This window comes from Emericellopsis atlantica (genome assembly GCF_019669845.1).
Source record: "Emericellopsis atlantica unplaced genomic scaffold F5Z01scaffold_4, whole genome shotgun sequence".
Taxonomy (NCBI): Eukaryota; Fungi; Ascomycota; class Sordariomycetes; order Hypocreales; family Bionectriaceae; genus Emericellopsis; species Emericellopsis atlantica.
Genome location: NW_025764706.1, coordinates 529,801 through 548,132, shown reverse-complemented (window position 1 = coordinate 548,132; position 18,332 = coordinate 529,801). Strand labels below are relative to the sequence as shown.

The 18,332-nt window shown below is 55.5% G+C and overlaps 8 protein-coding genes across 8 annotated transcripts; 3 read left to right on the top strand and 5 right to left on the bottom strand.

Moving 5' to 3' along the window:
• Positions 1 to 82: 82 nt before the first annotated feature.
• On the bottom strand, positions 83 to 1,292 carry F5Z01DRAFT_394872 (uncharacterized protein). The gene is made up of 2 exons (XM_046259497.1): positions 1,212 to 1,292; positions 83 to 1,165 (listed from the first exon to the last, which is right to left on the bottom strand). Exon 2 carries the CDS (start codon positions 1,132 to 1,134, stop codon positions 280 to 282), a length of 855 nt encoding a protein of 284 aa, XP_046121461.1. The 5' UTR covers positions 1,135 to 1,165; positions 1,212 to 1,292; the 3' UTR covers positions 83 to 279.
• On the bottom strand, positions 1,199 to 1,528 carry F5Z01DRAFT_603854 (uncharacterized protein; the record flags this gene model as incomplete). The annotated part of the gene is made up of 2 exons (XM_046260762.1): positions 1,199 to 1,291; positions 1,340 to 1,528. Coding segments are annotated over 2 exons (282 nt in total), but the record flags the coding sequence as incomplete, so codon positions are not given.
• Positions 1,529 to 2,574: 1,046 nt separating this feature from the next.
• Positions 2,575 to 3,906, bottom strand: F5Z01DRAFT_394533 (uncharacterized protein). The gene is made up of 2 exons (XM_046259496.1): positions 2,826 to 3,906; positions 2,575 to 2,775 (listed from the first exon to the last, which is right to left on the bottom strand). Exons 1-2 carry the CDS (start codon positions 3,477 to 3,479, stop codon positions 2,674 to 2,676), a joined length of 756 nt encoding a protein of 251 aa, XP_046121459.1. The 5' UTR covers positions 3,480 to 3,906; the 3' UTR covers positions 2,575 to 2,673.
• A 3,833-nt stretch (positions 3,907 to 7,739) lies between these two features.
• F5Z01DRAFT_633470 (Glycerophosphoryl diester phosphodiesterase family-domain-containing protein) lies at positions 7,740 to 11,448 on the bottom strand (the record flags this gene model as incomplete). The annotated part of the gene is made up of 4 exons (XM_046261959.1): positions 7,740 to 7,910; positions 7,971 to 11,176; positions 11,248 to 11,387; positions 11,432 to 11,448. The coding sequence occupies 4 exons, from the start codon at positions 11,446 to 11,448 to the stop codon at positions 7,740 to 7,742; spliced, it is 3,534 nt and encodes a 1,177-aa protein (XP_046121458.1).
• A 1,152-nt stretch (positions 11,449 to 12,600) lies between these two features.
• F5Z01DRAFT_633469 (uncharacterized protein) lies at positions 12,601 to 14,679 on the bottom strand (the record flags this gene model as incomplete). The annotated part of the gene is made up of 1 exon (XM_046261958.1): positions 12,601 to 14,679. The coding sequence occupies one exon, from the start codon at positions 14,677 to 14,679 to the stop codon at positions 12,601 to 12,603; it is 2,079 nt and encodes a 692-aa protein (XP_046121457.1).
• A 133-nt stretch (positions 14,680 to 14,812) lies between these two features.
• Positions 14,813 to 16,054, top strand: F5Z01DRAFT_394230 (uncharacterized protein). Its single transcript, XM_046259495.1, has 5 exons — positions 14,813 to 14,979; positions 15,027 to 15,141; positions 15,196 to 15,261; positions 15,316 to 15,438; positions 15,485 to 16,054. Exons 1-5 carry the CDS (start codon positions 14,945 to 14,947, stop codon positions 15,626 to 15,628), a joined length of 483 nt encoding a protein of 160 aa, XP_046121456.1. The 5' UTR covers positions 14,813 to 14,944; the 3' UTR covers positions 15,629 to 16,054.
• On the top strand, positions 15,858 to 16,415 carry F5Z01DRAFT_671127 (uncharacterized protein; the record flags this gene model as incomplete). Its single annotated transcript, XM_046264661.1, has 1 exon — positions 15,858 to 16,415. The coding sequence occupies one exon, from the start codon at positions 15,858 to 15,860 to the stop codon at positions 16,413 to 16,415; it is 558 nt and encodes a 185-aa protein (XP_046121455.1).
• Positions 16,416 to 16,889: 474 nt separating this feature from the next.
• Positions 16,890 to 18,196, top strand: F5Z01DRAFT_646191 (zinc finger protein zpr1). Its single transcript, XM_046262888.1, has one exon. The coding sequence runs from the start codon at positions 16,914 to 16,916 to the stop codon at positions 18,132 to 18,134; it is 1,221 nt and encodes a 406-aa protein (XP_046121454.1). The 5' UTR covers positions 16,890 to 16,913; the 3' UTR covers positions 18,135 to 18,196.
• Positions 18,197 to 18,332: the final 136 nt, after the last annotated feature.

Sequence of the window (18,332 nt, the reverse complement as noted above, 5' to 3'; positions counted from 1 at the left end):
CGAGTCAAATAGCAAGTAGGAGGTAGTAGAGTCACGACTCGTGAGGTCGTTCGTGCCCTGATGAAACAACTCGAATGACAAAAGGGGTAGTGAGAATCGAACAGCAATAACAAACAATGACTTCAGTATAATGGCATCTCCTGCCATGCCTCGCCGAAGTTGAAATTTTCGCATCAGTGGTATCCTGGTGAAAGACAAGTTGGCCGCCCATTTGTGTTTGTTGGTTTGTGTGTGTGTTTGGTTGTGTCGTAAGTACAGATATGTCTTTCCAGACAAGCATCAGAAGTCGAAAAGCTCATTTCTCTTCTTGCGTTGTCCGGGAAGCAGGGAAGCCACCTCGTGCGCCACGTAGTTGTAGGCGGCGGCCTCCTGTTTGGCCTTCTCTTCCCTGTAGGACAAGGAATGGCCAAAGGTGGGATAGGGATGAAGCCCCTGAATCGACAGAATCGACAAGTGATCCATGAGTCTTCCGGGCAGTTCGTGGGGTTGCTGCCATATTTGGGGTACCTGGAGACCGAGTGCATCTCCTTGTACAACTGGGGACAGAGCCTCCATAGCAACGTGGTTGAACTGCTGGCCTACGGGGAGACCATACTCCAGCGATGGCTGAGGTGCCTCTTCATCGAACGTCGGTGACCCATCGAAGGATGTTGCTGTTGACTTGACATGGTAGACAGAGGAATCGTCGCTTGACATGTTCGAGGTAAAGCTTGAGCCTACGGAGACGTCATCAAGGCTGTGATGCTCATCGAAGGCAGTGCCGTGAGCGAAGTCGGGGCCGTCAAGTGGAGGGCAGTCGTCAATATCGTCCTCAAAGTCATAGTCGTGATTGTACGGTTCGGTCATCATGATGGGCATTCCAGAATGGCTGTGTTCGGGCACATAGCTCTGAACGCTGGTGGCGTGGTATGCCTGAGGCTCGTTGCCACAGTCGATCACCTCGGGATTGGTAGTGTCGTGTATTTGTGAGTCGACGAAATGCTGAGCCATATCCATCGACGATGGCTGTGAATCAGACCACAGACTCATCTCAGGAGACTTCGACAGTGTGTCCTGACTAACTTCAGCCGGTTCAGCCTCGATATCGACGCCATGTGCATCGTATCTCGTGTGACGCATCGGGTGATGCCTCATGTGCTTGATCAAGGTCTTTTTACGAGCGAACCTGGTTGCGTTAGCTAGACTCAGATGCCGTGATTTGGTGAACCCACCTCTTTGTGCATCCCGGTACTCCACAAGCAAAGGGCAAGTTACCGGTGTGGACTCGACGATGCCGGGAAAGGCTAGACGACTAAACCAGTCAGGAGACGTGCAGAAGTCTGAATAGTATTGCACTTACGTCCGCAAAGCTGCGGCCACAATCATCGTGCTGGCATTGATAAGGCTTTTCCCCCGTATGGGTTCGATGGTGTTGCTTGCGGGCACTTTGTTGAACAAAGCTCTTGCCACAGTGTGGAAACTCACAGGCGTAGGGACGCTCGCCTGTGTGGATGCGGTAGTGCCTCTCCAGGTCCGACTTTCGCGTGAAGCCCTGCTTTCATCAGCAACCATGCCAGCACTTGATCGATCCTACTCACCTTGCCACATGACTGAGAGGGACAAGGAAATCGAGGGGTGACGTGACGCTCTTGTGAAAAGCTGATTGGTTCCATCTCTTTGGCTAAGCGAGGTTCCCTGCTATACGGAAAACTCAAGCATCCGCCCTTTGCATACAGATGGCTTGATCAAAGGGACGATATCCCTGGCCGGTTACTTGCCGCTGGTCGAGGTTCGAGCCCTGATTGTCGTTGAGATTCCTGATGGCCTGGAGCTGAGAGATGTCTTCAATTTTCGTTTTTCGTTGGAAGCGTTCGTAATTACATATGAGAAGCTGTCGTATCATTGCCTGGACGGTGCATAAAGTCGTCCTCGTCACATTGATGAGGTACGGACCCTGGGGAAGATCAGTCAGTGGTGTGTTATAACACATATGAGAAGTGACCAGTACCTGGGGTAAGAGACAGTGTGCATGGGAGTCTCAAGCACGAAAGAAAGGAGGTGACCGAAGCGACCAGGAACCAGGTCAAGGATGTGCAACGGGAGCCGGCCTAATCTTGAGAGTTTATAACACAAGAGGCAGAAGCAACAAGGGACGATCCACAGTGCTTTGGCGAGTGCCAGTGCTCCTCGACGTTGTTCTCAGGGTTGGAAGAGTGCCGGTTGGCTATCCCCCAAACCCTTTCGACTTGCGAGACATGAGATGGCCCGCCTCTGTCCGCACATGGAGCTACGCCCACTAGCAGGTAAGGGGAGCGACGATGGGGCCTTTCAGGTGAGGAACCGTAGACGTACGCAAGGCTCGCAACACCCCCAGGCCGCACATACAGCGGACATCACTCGATGGGCCGCAGCCGCGATAGCTGCCGCAAAGCCCCCGGCAGTATGGGGAACGGGAACGGGAACGATGAGTCTAGGAACAGCTTGCATTGCTAGCTAGGCTCAGAGGGGTGAGCACCTGAACACCCAGCTCTCAACGTGCGACGGCCCTCTTTCGTGTGGCTATGGCTCAGATCACTCATATCATGCCGCTCTGTGGCAAAGACATGATGGACCACCAGGACACTCGGTGCGTTCCACGATGCTTGACTGGCGATACTCCGAGCCTTGTCTGCGCCGGGAAGACGAAACGGCGCATCAGCAGCAACTCCGCGGAGGAGCCAACAGTGCTGCTGCTTGCCAGGCAATGCTGGACGCCACAACTGGTGCCTCCCCGATCTCAACGGAGAGATGGAGAGACTGGCATCTAATTAGTCTAGACCATCATCCTGTGGTGTGTGTGTATGTACTGAGACGTGAGCCGCAGACCCATCCCCGCGAAGGCCTTTGTTTGGCAACCAGGACGTGGTCTTGCAGTTAGCGAGTGCCATGGTAGCTGAACTGCTGCGGCACGACCCAGACGACCCACGGCCCATAGTGACGGGCTTGGGTGAGAGCAGGCTGCGATTGGCCGCGGCAGAGCAGGATATCGGGAGCGGCGTATGCGGGAAGAGCACAGTGCCAGATACGTACGTATGCCAGGCAGGCCAAGAGAAGTGATCAGGGGGGGGCCTCTTCCGGTCTGCTAGGGGGACCGTTGTCCGCTTTCGGTGCCGGCCAGGGGTACGTAGGCAGGCAGGCAGGCAGGCAGTGGTGCATTCATTGCTTGTGCGTGTATGTGCACGCAACAGATTACTTCGTAGAGTAGCAACATGAAGGTCGCCAGGTCGCCGAGTCGCCGACGTTGCTGGCTGTTGCAGCAGTCCACTGCAAAGCGAATGCAGGCGGGATGTTCGTGGGCAAGCAAAGTGTCTTAGGACATGCTTAGAGTCGCCAATGGGGCCATGATGCCTGATTGCGTCGGGGTGCAATTGATTGCTCGTCTGGTCTGCTCTCGTTGTAAGCATCTCGTCAGCATTGAGAGCTTGAGCATATGAAATGGACGTGTACGTGTCGATCCACATGTGCGAGCCTTATGATTGACTGGGGAGGGGGCCGTTGGAGCTCAGCTCGACTAGACTATCAGGTACTAAATACTGCATTTTACTCAAATCCTCAATTGCCTGTACGTGGTATGGAGAACTTGAGAATTGAGAAGCTGAGAAGCTCCGCTCGATGCATGGTTCAGTCAGCATCCCGATCGACATCAAGGTGCGTCACCACAGAACGCACCCTCAGCATCCGCCCTTGGTATACAAGGCTTGGTATACAAGGACTCTCTACAGGTGCCTGGGCAGGTTCCAGAACGTACTAGTAATGACATGGAGTGGACGTACGTAGTGGCTGGATCGACAGAGGACGCGCTGCCCGCAGAAGCAATGAAGTTGCTCCGGTCTATGAATCAGCACGAGCATGTTAATCAGCGGGAGGGGCCTGTGTCTGGCTCTGAGCAAAAGGTCGTCCTGCCTCTAATCGTCCTTTAATTGTTGATACGTATTTAAGCTCTCTTCGAGACGATTATTCCCGTGATATTGTCCCTAAGCTCTTTGTGGCGCTATTGAATTACTGGTATCCAAAAACACCCCCCTCCTCGTGGGTGTTTTGCACTTCCGTACTCCGTATTCAGGCCAATGAGCTGAGTTGACGAGGCAGCAATGCCAACAACGTGACTGATGACTAACCTATCCCACTAGCGCACTGATAGTACGGACAATTGATTGGGACTAGACCCCTTCCGTTCCGTCTAATGAGGAAACGGCAGCGGCCGAGAGTGATCAGACAGGAAAGGCAGGCTCGACTCACGGCGGACAGATATCTTGCCGGTGCGGTACCTCACGTCTAACTTACTAGTAGTTGTCGAGATCTGTCTGTTGGCAACTGAACTTGACGTTAACATGAATCTCGTACAGATCATGTGAGCACCGACCATTTCGTCCTTGGCCCGGAAGGGGCCCCGTCCGTCATGGAGTCACCAAGTTCACGATACCGTCACCCTGATCACTCCGTGAGGTACCTGAGCTTTAGCGCCACCATGCACTTGCTTGCAACCACTTGCGGCGCCACGACGCCACATTCAATGTTATTTGCAAACATTCATATTCGTTTACAGGTAAGTTGGCGTCTGGCTCGCCGCTCGGCTTTAGTCCCCTTGGACGACCCCTTGGACGGGGCCATTTAAAGTTTGGCACAGCAGTTCTTCATCCGTTCCAATCTCGACCTGAGCTGGAATCCATGTCCCCATCAGACTAGCGATCGACGCACCCCTTCCACCAAAGACCATCACTTGGCGCCCTGGGCCCTGCAAGGAACCCCTAGCCTCCAGGTAGGTCCCCGCGTAGGTAATCGCCTGGTTCGTATCAGTCAAGCTGATAAAGACACAGTGTGGAGAGCTTCTTGATACGAATCGTACGATGATGCTCGTGGCGTTGCCAAGCGTACACTACTATTGGCTTGAGAGTGGATGCAGATCATGTCAAAGTCAGTGCGCAATCTCTTCATGTTGACAGACCAGGGCCAATTTCTGCTCCAAGCAATATCCCTTGGCTGCTCAAAGCCTACGTCTGCTGCCTCGTTGTCATGGGAAGCGCGCCGGCCCTAGCGCACAGCGCCGCCGGTTTATGGATCCTTTGAACAAAGAGGCGTCCTTTCAGTTCCAATATCGCCGAGTTTGTTTCGTACATATGTACTACGTAGGTATCACTGGCCGTGCGTGATTTGGAAAATCGTATACGTAACGCCCAGTATGTGTTCGACCTCTCGAAATCTCAGCATGTGCGGTTGAGTTGATCGGTAAGTAAGTATACGATGATGTATTGCCAGAACGCGGCAAGGTCAAACTGACGCAGACCCAAGCTTTATTTACTATAGTGAATACCCCTGGGGCCCTGAGCCGTCGGAGTTTTAATGACCCGCATCTTTTCCGCATCGCCTTGGCCGCGCGCTTCGTGTCAACGATTACCGATACGTACTGAGGTTCTCGGGCCCAAGCGGGCTGCGTCAACCTTGCACCAGCAGATCTTCAAGGCAAAGCGCGAGTCTAATAATTCCCGCAGTGGCCGTCAACGCGGCCCGCAGTGCAATTGTCTGCAGAGGCCTCTTCCCCCCACGGCTGTCTGTAGCCGGCCGGTCCGCTACTAGGCGCAGGGCCCAGCAGGTCACAAGCCCAGGGGCCGCAGGCTTCGGCATACTATCACATGGACCGTACTACATACGCAAGCGCTTGACGGAGAGGCGGGGTCACGATGAGCCCCGAAAGTGCTCCTTGCCCAGACAATGGATTACGGCGAGGCTGGGCGAGGCAAGGACTGGGAGAGAAAAGAGACAACGAACCCAAGCTTATCCACCAGCTGTGCGCGAACGCAATACAGAACGTACACTCTGCTCTGGAGCGACCCGTGTGCAGTAGCGGATATGCACGGCATCTCTTTCGGAAAACGAGGCTTGCAAGCGTCCCCTTCCCTCGGATTTTGCGTGACGCTCGCGCAATCACGTACGTATCTTGTAATTATGGAGCAATGCGGAGTGTCCGCGGAGCATGCCGTTATCTCGGTCAAGCATCGAGCTGAGCAAGCAGGGACAATAGGTACGGATGCGGATAAAATACGCGAGCTGTCAACCAGGACGGCTTGAAGGTTAAACTATCTGAGGGCGTGCAAAGGAGTGCACACACGAACACACACCTCTGTACTATGGAGCTCTTTCGAGTCCACTCACCAGCAGCTACGTGCGGGATCTTGCCTACAGGCAACGTCAACGTACATGTTCGTGCCTGAGACCGCACAAGGCGTTCTGCTGCTGCAGACCTGATGGGCCTGCAGTCGACACGTCGCCGGCAGGCAAACGACTGAGGCGGGGCCCAGCCTCCGGGGACTGTCTGTCCCGGAGAGACTTGCTGCTTAGTCGCTCGCTCTGCCGCAGACAGGACGGGCCATCTAGACTAGACAGCACCATTACACCATGACTAATTAGGGGCCAATTGTTCAAACGATGAGATCCTGTCGTTCTCATCCCCAGCCGGCTAACTATGGGGGTCTTGCAGGGAAGAAGGAGGAGGGGATCGAGGGAGCCGCGACTCGATCTGCGATCACAACACCACAAGACAACACCTTGGGTCATCTCTCGATGATAAGGCGCGTGGGAGATCAGACAAGTTGACGATACGCAATGGCTTGCAAATCACGAGCGGGTATGCGATGCTACGGTCGAAAAGGGAGGCTCCCTACGGTCTAGGACGGTTGTTGTTGATCACCACGTCTTCCACCAGCGCCCGTTGCTGCACACCATGCGGGCATAGTCCGGGCACTGTTTACAAGCGGCACGTCCCAAGTAGGCCACTAGCTACTACTGAGTACTACGTACAACGTACCGCACTTTGCTGTCGGACTATGCAAGCCAATACTACGTGTACACGAGCTAGAAACAGACGTGGCAGGGTGGGTGGTGCCTCTTTCTGTCGGTCTCGCAATCGAGGAAAGGGAGGCACAGCAGCAGCAGCAGCAGCACACCAATGAGCGGAAAATCGATTCGTTCAGCTATCATGTCGCCGTCGCCGTTCTCCATACACTCACAAGCGGCCAGGAACGTCTGAGACATACGTTGGTCGTCCAAGCTGTTGGACCATGAACGACTTCCCATTCGTCGTCTTCTGACTGCTCCACCAGTGCCAATGAGAGAGAGAGAGAGAGTGCTGCCCTACTCAGACATTGGCCCTTGCGGGCTGCTCACCAACTTTGGTCGCATAGACAGATGCACACTCCATTGAACCTATTGGCCGCGGCTCTGGATGACACTACCCCGTGGTGGCGATGGCGAGGAAGGCACATGTACGTACAGACAGGAGAGTGAGACGGGACTTCTGTCAACCTCACCCATGGTGCCTGTCACACATTGCCATGGCGAACTATGCAATAGTCCAGCGTCCCCGCAAGCGTGGCCTCGCTACATGTAGTGATGGCAGCCAACGGATCCGAGCCTGTGCACGTGTGACCTCGTGTGGACGATGGAGTTTGGCCACCCCAGGGCATTCTAGGTCGGTCCATGTCTGTTCGTGTTGACTCGGCCTCATCACCGCATCGGACACAATGTTCCGCATAGCGTGCAAGATCAGAACGCATATGTGGAAAGTGAGCACTTATGCATTCGAGCTCTTTCGGCTTTCGTGGCGTTCAACAACCTCCCGTTCAACAACCTCTCGTCTCCACCGTGATCGAGGGCCCCATGCACGCTTCTTTCTTTTCCCTGTCCGCCTTTTCTACACGTAGATCGCGGCATCGCCCATGGCCCCCTCAAGCGGTAATGTCGAGCCTCATCTCTGATTCGAGCTTGATATCGGCGCCAAGGCCCGGATCGGCGCCCACCTTCGGGGTCTCGCCTGCCGTCTCGCCGGTGGTGAGGCCCTTCCGGATGGCTAGGACGCTATCAACAATCACTGCATCGATGCCCTCCTTGACTTGACGCTGTCGGATCTGTTAGTCCCCGGGACCACGCCGAGAAAGGGTTTGCACTCAAAGACTTACCTGGACCAGCAAAGGATCATTATTGGCCGCGCCGTAACTCACGCAGACCAGGCCGTTCTCCTTGACCACCTTGACCAACCGCGGGCTGTTGATCAGCGGCTCGGCTGCGGAGACGATGCCGAGCAGGTTCCAGCGACTTGCAAATCGGATGGCCTCCTGCAGCGATGAGGCCCTGATGTCGCCGACCTGGCAGCATCCTGCGTCTGTCAGGAACAGGATGGGAATCGACGGCTGCTTGTAACTGAGACACAGGCAGATATCAGGACTGAAGGAACTGAAAATGATGTGCCGCTCCCCGGCCAAGTCGTACACCTTGGACAGCACCGTGTCGCAGAACGAGTTGAGCTCGACGGCATACGTGTCCATCTCGTGCTCCTCGCTCTCGTGTAGCATGGGATACTTCATCTCGATGTTAAAGCCAATGTTCTCCGGCAGCTTCCGGAACAGGTCCTCCAGCGTCGCAAAGGGGGCCTGGATGAACTTGCCGCGCGAGTTGGCCTTGAAGCCCTTTTCCTTGAAGTCGCGAGTGTGCTTCATCCGCTCGTCAAGCTCCTCCGATAGCCCGCGGCCGGCGATACCCATGGACTGGGAACGGGTCGGCGTGAAGCTGTTACTGCGGCTTCTCCTAGTGCCGTCGCCCTGCAGCCTCTCCATCGGTCCGCCGCTGGTCCCATTCTTTCGGTTCACGCTGTGGCTGCGGCTGCTATCCGGGTTGATGTGAAGGAACTGCTCCAGGGTAAGAGTGTGTACGGGAGCGTCGATGCCAGTCTCGCTGACCAAAAAGTCGTGATACACAACAGGGACGTGATCCTTGGTCAGCTGCACGTCAAACTCGACGTACTGCGCACCCAGGTTGGCTGCCGCGATGAAGGATGGCAATGTGTTCTCCCCAAGCTGAAGGGAGCGATTAGACGTGATGTTCTTGCCCAGGCCACGGTGACCGATGAGCATGGTCGACGACAGCTTTTTCCAGTACGTGTGCCGCGACGTGACCTCCATGTTGGGATGGTAAAATGGAGTGATGACAAGAAAGTTGAAGTTGACGGTACCGATCACCTCGAGGCTGCTCGACATGATGGGTACACAGACATCGCCTTGTAGATTGACACGTCCGCCGCCAAGGGTAGGCTTGATGGAGGAGAGGAGAGCGACGGCGCGACCGATCTTGTGCTTCTCGTTGCCCGAGTAGGTGGGCACAATGTCGAAGAAGAGCTTGACTTTGGTGGCCTCCTGCGTCGTGAACACGATGGGCTCTGTCGAGACATTGTCGTGCACTGGCAAGTCTATGATCGTCGGCTCGCCAGTCGCGCCACTTGCAGACACCACCACGGACAAGGCTGTGTCCAACTGAGTGTTGTGTGCCTCGTTGAGCGGGATCCGGTCAAGGTTGATAGCCTCAATGCGCTTTCGAAGATCCATGGAACCCAGGCTAACATGCACGAGGCTCTCGTTGGTCAGGTATCTGTGACCAAAAGTCTTGACAGGCTCGGCAGGTCGTATATTGCTGCCACTGCCGTTCGATGTACGCTCATCAATGGAGCTGATCTCGCCTGGCGTGGACGAGGCGGAGCCACCCGCCTTCGCCGGAACCTGCTCCTCGCTGGTGTGCTGAGCAAGAAGTTTGGCAATAGAAATGTGCCCACGTAGCGCAGCGTGCTCTTTTGCTGTCCAGCCAGACGAGTCGAGCTTGGAAACGTCGGCGCCAGCGTCGATCAGCAGTTTCGCCACAGACAAGTGTCCGTCGACAGCCGCCACATGCAAAGGCGTCCAAGCGTACGTGTTTTCCACGATGCTGAGATCAGCCTTTATGCTCTCGCTTCCCTTGAGGATGACTGCAGCGCATTCATCGTGGCCGAATCTAGCAGCCACGTGCAGCGCCGTCTCGCCCGTCGCATCACGCCAGTTGATGTCGACGCCAGCCTGCACGAGCATCTCCACAATCACTGTATAGTTGGCCTTGGTGGCTATGGCCAGGACGGCACCTGACTGGGGGACACCTTTGCGAATGTCGGCCTTGGCATCACTGCTGGGTCGCCAGTTCTCCCCTTGAAGTAAGGCCTTGGTCGTCAGGGGGTGGCCACCAATGACTGCGAGATGCAATGGGGCCCGTCCGTCGTTGTCCTGCCATTCAGGAGCGTCCAGCCCATTCTTGACATCGAATTGTTCCCACTCCTGCATTTTCCGCATGACAATTTGGCAAACAATGACGAACCCAAATTGTGCGGCATAATGCAGAGGTAGGCGCCCGAACGAGTCCCGACTTTTGAGCGCCGTCCGCTGCTCTGGCTTTAAGTTGTCCAACAAGAAAACAAGGGTCTTTACCGCCTCGTCATCACTGGCGAGCTTCTGCGCCTCCCCCGTGTTCAGCTCCTTGACGGGAGCGGACATGGAGACAGCGGGTTGGATGTGTCTGTTGAACTGCGTGCCTGCAGGAACGGGATACGTATTGGAGTCCTGCTCCAAAGGCGTGATCTTGGTGCGGCCAATGTGGATGACGAGGCGATGAATACAGTTGCGACCATTGATGTCATCCGGCTCTTCGAGGTCCTTAACCTGATCAAGCAGAAACAGCATGGCGTTCCTCGAGCGTGAAGAGATGGAGCGTTGAAGAAGATTCAACAGAACCGTCTTGGAGCCAGCCACGGTGCTCAAGTTAGCCTCTGCCAGTCCTGACCGCAGTGCCTCGACGTTATCTGTGCGCACAGCTTGGTCCAGCGAGTCAAGCTGGGCCTGGGGCAACTGAACCATGGCCTTGTTTGACACGCGGCCGAGGGAGCGACTGGATCGGTCAGATAGGGAGTCGTCCATGTTCTGCGCTTCGCCCAGCACACCGAGCCAGCGATTGATGTCGGCGAGAAGGCGGCTGATGTTGCCATCCTTTGCAAAGGGCTTGGGATCAACCTTTGTCGAAATGTACCGATGCTGCGTCGCAATCTGGGGCACCTTCTTGTCCAGCTTCTTGGTGATCTTGACGAAACCGCGTCGGTTGATCTCGCCAAACCACTGCAAGTTTCTCAGCTGTGTGCGCAGGTCCAGCAGCGCACCCATGACCTCCTCAATCTCATCCTGATCCAAGCTCTCTACCACATCCGGCACGCGGCCATAGCGGTTTTGCAGCACGTTTAGACGTCGACACGCGTCAGCAAACTTCTTGTTGTAAAATGCATCAACATCCTCGAGATTGCGGTCCAGGGCGAAGAAGAATTCTGCAAACACCCCAGGTTAGGAACACGGGGTCTCATATCACACAAGAACGCGGTAGCTGGTCAAGGCCCACCTGCTGGATCGACGGTTTCGCCGTTCTTGGCCTTTTGAGAAGCAGCCTTAATCAGCTTCTTGAGACCTTTGTAATTGATGTAGGAGGCTGCCCATTCAGGGACCTGGTTGCGTGGGAGGCTGCCACCTAGGTCAGCATTACTGTCATATCGACAGGAGTCGCCAACGTCCGCGAGAACACTTACTTGCGACCAAATTTCATGATGAATCCTAGCAATTTGGCCAATCACCGGCCGGGACAGGCGTGTCTGGTATCGTGAAATCAGTTCACTGGCCTGAATGCTTGACTTGTCGACAACGTGGCGCGAGCCCAGCTGCAGCCTGCCTCAACTCAACCCGTGTGATCGGAGCCACTTGTGTGAAGGATAAGTCTGATTGAGGAGCGAGGCGAATTGAAATCAGAACAGGAACGCGATATGACCTGAGGCAGGACACCGCCCTTCGGCGTCGCTGGGGTCAACGCAGGGTGTATCCGTACGGGGTGAGGGCTGCAGGATAGGTCCACCAGGGGCGCCGCAGCAGGGGCCGCAGATACGCGATGCTATAGTAGTAATGCAATATATCAGGGTGCAAGAAAATGAAGGTGATGTCTAGTAGATTAGACTGCGACGATAGGTATTTGAAATCAGGGCAATGGGATGTGGAGGCGGAGAAATTCGAGGTTTAGAACTTCAGGGACCTGAATCGCAACAAAGCCCCATTTCTTTCGTTCTGGCTGAAAACACGTACTAAGAGTGCCTGAACTTAGGACATATTAGCTTAAGTGGTGTCAAACTTTCGCGTGTGATCGAGACCCCTGACTCCAGCCCTTCGTCCTCAGAAAGTGTGCACGCAAGACGGCTTATGAACTGGCAAGTTCGACCGGTGGCTGTTTCTGATTCTACGATAGTAGCACGTATCAAGGGAACAAAGCGGCAGAGCAGTGACACCAGAGGCAGTCACGGCGGAATGGTGGTGGGGCGTCGGGTCCACAGCCTGTTGCACGACAGATAGATTGCGGTAAGAGTACACAAATTATACGCAAATTTGCGCGGAATTAAAAGTACTTCTGTCCCACTTAATTTATCACCTGCGTCACGCTCCCGCCCAAAGCGAGGCTCAACACCAACTCCCTATCCGCTGAGCCAACCACATATCGTCTCCTGACCTCCGTGCCAGCCTCGACGACAGTGACTGGGCAACTAGCATAACACCGCTCTTTTCTTCACATGCCGCTGACCACTCCAGTCAATTTGCACGTGGGATTGGAGTTTGATGATGAATTGAACTCTCTGTATTGCACTGTGTACTCCGTACAAAGCGGCTTTTCGCTTACTGAGTTATACAAGATATGGACGTTGGTCTGTCCGTCTATCTACCACGTAGTGCTCTTCTGTTGCACCCCTGTTGCTCCTCGTCTCGATGCAATCAATGCCCAAGGAAAGCTATCCTCGTAATGTGCCGCTGCTACTCCTTTCCGTGGAAGCCCCCGGTAGCCCTCACCGAGCGCGCGTCCATCCACCGGGGGTGTCTTGACCTTGTGAACCACGCTCAGGGGCTTGTCCGCCTCGACATCGGCCACCGTTCCGAGACGTAACGAACCAAACTGCTCGAGCGCCTCCTCGACCTGCTTTTGCCAGAATTGTGCCTCACGCATCAAATCTTCGCCGCGATGTAGAACGAGTCTCCTGCGATACGACACGGATATCTTGGACATTTGCGTATTCTTGGATCGCCTGCCAATCAGCGCATTGTTGATGCGTGTGACCTCTGCGTCCGCGCTGAGGAACTGCAGGCGACGTGTGCGTCTTGCAACGCGTGTTTTCCCATTGGCAGTCCCAAGACGGGGCAGTTGTGCAGGGTTCGGCAGACTTGCATTAGTCTTCGACAGTTGCCTCCATAGCCTGGCAAGTTGCGATCGGCTGAGCCCAATCTGCCCCAGTTCCGAATCGGCCAGTGTGACTCCGCGCGTGCCTGCGCCCACCACAGCCATGAGAGAAACCACGCGGTCGATGATGTAGGCCGCCGTCTCCTGGTCCCGATCAGTCATAAGAAAGGGCCACATCCTCTCATGTCTGGCTAGCTGGTGCGTGAGCTCCCAGCCGGCCCGCCAATCCAACGCTTCAAGGCACTCATCGAGAGTCTGCTTGACGATCCTCGACGCGATCCGTACGCCGGCTTGCAGAGCAACAGTCAGGATTTCCATCGCCTTGTCAAATGACCCCAGTCGTAGTAGCCCGCTGAGCATCTCTTCAATGACAATCATGTTCAAGGATGCGTGCTGCCACACGTAGCCGCTGTGCATGGAGCGTTTCTGTTCATCCGCCGCCCATGCTTGGAGCTCACGACTCTTCCTGAGATCCTTGACCTTGCGCCGCATCAATTTGGCGCCCGTGGTAGCGTCAGATCCGCAGATACAAGCCATGGTGCGGAAGAACTGTTCATGCTGTCCCGTAACACTGTAGTGGTGCAGAATAGCCGCGAATGTGCAAGGCGTCGGTTTGAGGAGTGATTTGGTGAAGAAAAAGTCCACCATCTGTCCGGACAGCTTTCGTGTCGCGGGGTGCTTGTCAAAGCCCGCAATCAGCGTGTTGAAGATGTTCATGTCGGGAGGAAAGACCGACACGAGCAAGTTGTAGCACACCCTGCCGACCTTCTCTTTGATGCCAGCATTGCTATCATTGATTGCCGTTTGGTTGGCCTTGTTCAATGCCTTCAGGTTGGCAGCGGCCGCCGCCGGGTTGGAGCTGCGATAGCCATATCGATGATGGCTCGTCCGAAGCACGCTCGTCGCCTCGTCGAAAGATGGACTAGGAGCGTCCTCAGATTCCACCTGGCGCAGAAGCCGCTCGACCAGAAAACCAATGGACTCGCCGAACTTTTGCATGTGTACAGGCTCTTCCGGGTCTCTCGCTGACGAGGCGTGCTCCGATTCCTCCGCGAGCAGTGCTAGCTCGAGTCGCTCCGACGTATTTGCGCTCCTTGAAGCGATGGGAAGCCCCCGTCCGTTGAGGTACACATGCACCAAATGCCGGTGCCGCTGTGCCTCAGCCGGCTGCAAGTGGCTAGCGGACGCTCCAGTCTTCCAGATACCCTTCATAGCCTGCCAAATGGCATGCATCTGCTCGTCCGTCAACAGCGAGATGCTCGACTGGGCGCTCATATTGTCCGCGTCCTCTGCTCCTCTGCCGCTACCCTGCTCCCTCAAGGCTGCTAAGTCGCGCCGCGCTTCCTCGAGCTGGCGATCGAGGTCTCTCCGGCGCTCATCCTTCCGAATCGAGTCGACAATGGCAGCCGAGGCAAAGACCGAGCTATAGGCGGCGGTGAAGATCTCGACAAATGTTGCTTTTCGACGGGGTGTCGTGACTCGTTTGCTGGCGCCCCGGGCGACGGTGCTGCACGCCCGACAGCCGCAGCTGTGGGCCTGCTTGGCCCTTTGCCAAAGGGTTTTCATGAGAAAAATTGAATGACGGATGCGCCACTCATGATATTGAGGTTCGCCGCCGTCGTGGGGAATCAATTGGACTGCGTCGAAAGTTGTATTGTAGTGGTCTGATGGACCTCGCGGAATTGGGATTCGGGAGTGGATGGGTTGGTTTTCAGGTCACGTGGTTCCCCGTCCCCCTCTCACTTGAAGCTTTCACTCGACGCTTTCGACTAACACAAACAAGCCGACAACAGCATAGCTATTGTGAAGTGTGGTAAAGAATCTTGTCAGAATGTTCACTCTCACACTCAAGGCCGAGCTCGAGGGGTTAGTATCGCCTTTCAGACGTTGACCCTGAGCTAACATCGTCTCAGCGTCACCAACCTACGCCCCGATGACTCCGAAGACAACCCTTTTTGGTACATGTTCAAGGTCCAGTGTACCTCCTGTAGAGAGACGCACAACAACTACATTGGTGTCAACCGCTTCGTACGTCCAACGTGGGCGGTGCCTCCAAGTCTCGCGCTGACATTGTACATGTAGGAAATGAATGAGATGAGCGGAAGCCGTGGCGAGGCCAACTTTGTCTGGCGATGCAAGAACTGCAAGGTAAGCATTATGCTTCTATACATGCATGCTTGGTCGAATGCTGACATTAAGAAGCGCGAGTCGACCGCATCGATCAAGGAGGCACCCAAAGCGTATGAGCAGAGTGAGCCCCCCAAGGCCCAGAAGATCATTGAATTTGACTGTCGGGGTCTCGAATTCGTCGAATTCAAGCCAGAGGTGAGCAAGGATCTGGCGTGTCATTCTCTGATATTAATGATCATAGGGCGACTGGCTCGCCGAGGGCATCGACTCGTCGACCAAGTTCACCGGGATCGACTTGACTGAGGGAGAGTGGTTCGACTATGACGAGAAGGCTGGTGAAGAGGTCAGCATCAAGGAGCTTACCTGGGAGATCAAGCGTTCTTGAGAAGTTCATAATTTTCTTAACGATGAAGGCAATGGAAGAGAGAGATTGAGCCAGAGAGACGACCGTGATGCTTGTACTTTAATTACAGGGTAGCATGCTGCGAACCTTGTTGATCGTGTCTGTGCAAGGCGCGGACCCACTCAAATTTATCTCATGGCATCGAAGCCTTGCCTTCATTCACACTTCAACCTCCACGATTCGCACGAGCTGTTGTCGCAGTGCACACGCCATGGCGACGGAATTCAAGCCCACACTGGATTTCCTAACAGATGCGGCACATCTTCTGAGAACAGCTGCACCCGAGACCTCAGCACACCTCATGAGCCATCGCGGTCAGCTCATGGGTCAACACGATCTAGCTCCTTCAGAGGTTCAGCGGCAACACGTCTGCAACGCATGCGGCAACATCATGCTGTCGGCTCATAATATCAGTCTGATAAACGCGAGGGGCGTTTCTAAACGCCAACGCAACCCAACCAAGACACCGCGAACAAAGCAGTCGACGCCCAAAGACACGGCCAAAGTCATCACTTGCGAACTATGCTCCAGGAATACCAGAGTTCCGTTACCGACACCGCCCAAGGCTATCAGAGCCAAGTCTGCGACAGGCAAAACAAAACCGACGCCCGCATCCAGCACCGTGGGCACACCAGACACAGCCAAAACCTCCAATGCGACCAGCAAAAAGCGAGCCAAGAGCCGCAAGGCAGGGCTCCAGGCGCTTCTTGCTGGGCAGCAAAACAAGGGTGCAAGCCCACTGAGTCTCGCGAGCTTCCGCCAAACCTGAGGTGACATGAGCCTCGAACAATCGAGAAGCATTGCTCAGGTAATGTGCATCGAACAGGGACCCACACAACGTCACTCGGCGGCTGCCCCTCCAAAATTTTCGAGACGCAGTCATTCATAGGGGACCCCTCCATCATCATCAACATCCCACCCCTCCGATCTCTGCGACGGCTGACAATATTGCAACACAAGCCAAATCGCTGTCATATCAGATTACCATGTCGTCCGAGGATATCCCCGCGCAGGTCACAAAGACCGAACAGCCCCAGGAGTTTTTCCAGGCCATCGGCGACAAGGTCAAGAACTTCTCCGAAACCAAAGATGCGACTGCGACAGAGACACAAGACCGCAACGACGACGACGATGAGCGGCCTCCAGTGGAAGAGATCGAGTCGCTGTGCATGAACTGCGGCAAGAATGTGAGTCTGTCAAGAAAACGGGGCGAAATGCACGAATACTCATGCTCTGTCTCTAGGGCACAACGCGCCTGCTCCTCACAATGATCCCCTACTTCCGCGAGGTAGTCATCATGTCTTTCCACTGCGAGCACTGCAACACCCAGAACAACGAGATCCAAGCGGCCGGCACCATCCAGCCCAAGGGCACCCACTACGAGCTCCGACCGACCTCGATCGACGACATGCAGCGCCAGGTGGTCAAGTCCGACACAGCCACCGTCAAGTTCATTGAGCTCGATCTTGAGATCCCCGCCGGGCGTGGCCAGCTCACAAATGTGGAGGGTCTCTTGTCGTCGGTCGTGGACGACCTAGAGATGGGGCAGGAGGCGCGCAAGGAGCAGATGCCAGAGATCTATCCCAAGGTCGCGCAGATCATCGTCAAGGGCCGTCAGATGCTCCTTGGTGACGCATTCCCCTTCCGGCTCTACGTCGACGATCCGGCGGGTAACTCTTTTATTGCGCCTGACCTGAAAGATGGCGTTGGCAAGTGGGAAAAGAGGGAGTACATCCGCACATCAGAGCAGAACGCCGAGCTCGGCATCGGCGACTCGTCTGGGAACGACTCGGCCGCCGCCGCCGCCATGAACGCGGCTGCCGAGGGCGACGTCAACCCAGACGAGGTGTACAGCTTCCCCGCGTCCTGCCCGGGCTGCATGCACCCCTGCACGACGCACATGAAGATGGTGGACATTCCGCACTTCAAGCAGGTGGTCATCATGTCCACCGTCTGCCATGACTGCGGGTACCGCTCCAACGACGTCAAGACCGGCGGCGAGATCCCCGAGCAGGGCGAGAAGATCACGCTACGCGTGGACGGCGACACGGATCTAGCGCGAGACATCCTCAAGAGCGAGACGTGCGCCCTAGCGTGCCCGGAGCTCCACCTCGAGGTGAACCCCGGCACGCTGGGCGGGCGCTTCACCACGGTCGAGGGTCTGCTCACCCAGGTCCGGAACGACCTGCACTCGCAGATCTTCGAGACGGGCCAGGGCGGCGACTCGCTGGCGCCGGAACAGAAGACGCAGTGGGATTCGTTCTTTGAGGGGCTAGATTCAGCCATCAAGGGCGACAAGCCGTTTACCGTGATCTTGACAGACCCCTTGGCGAGCAGCTTCGTGCAGCCGCTCGTGGACCCGCCCGCGCCGGATCCCAAGATGACCAAGGAGAAGTACTCGAGGACAGAGGAAGAGGAAGAAGAGCTAGGTCTCAAGGACATGAAGCTAGAGGGCTACGAGAACGACGCCAAGGCGCAGGAATCATAGCAGTCGGTCACTTGAGGGTGAGCAAAGGAAAGAAGAAAAAGATGAACATTTACGGCTACAATGGCCCGCTTGCAATGTGATGGCGAGTAATGCAACGTTCCAGACACAAGTGAACTAAACCAACAAATGAACCGAGCACCCAAAGCTCTTAATCCAAGAAAGGACACATGAACGATGATACATATCTCCACGTACGGC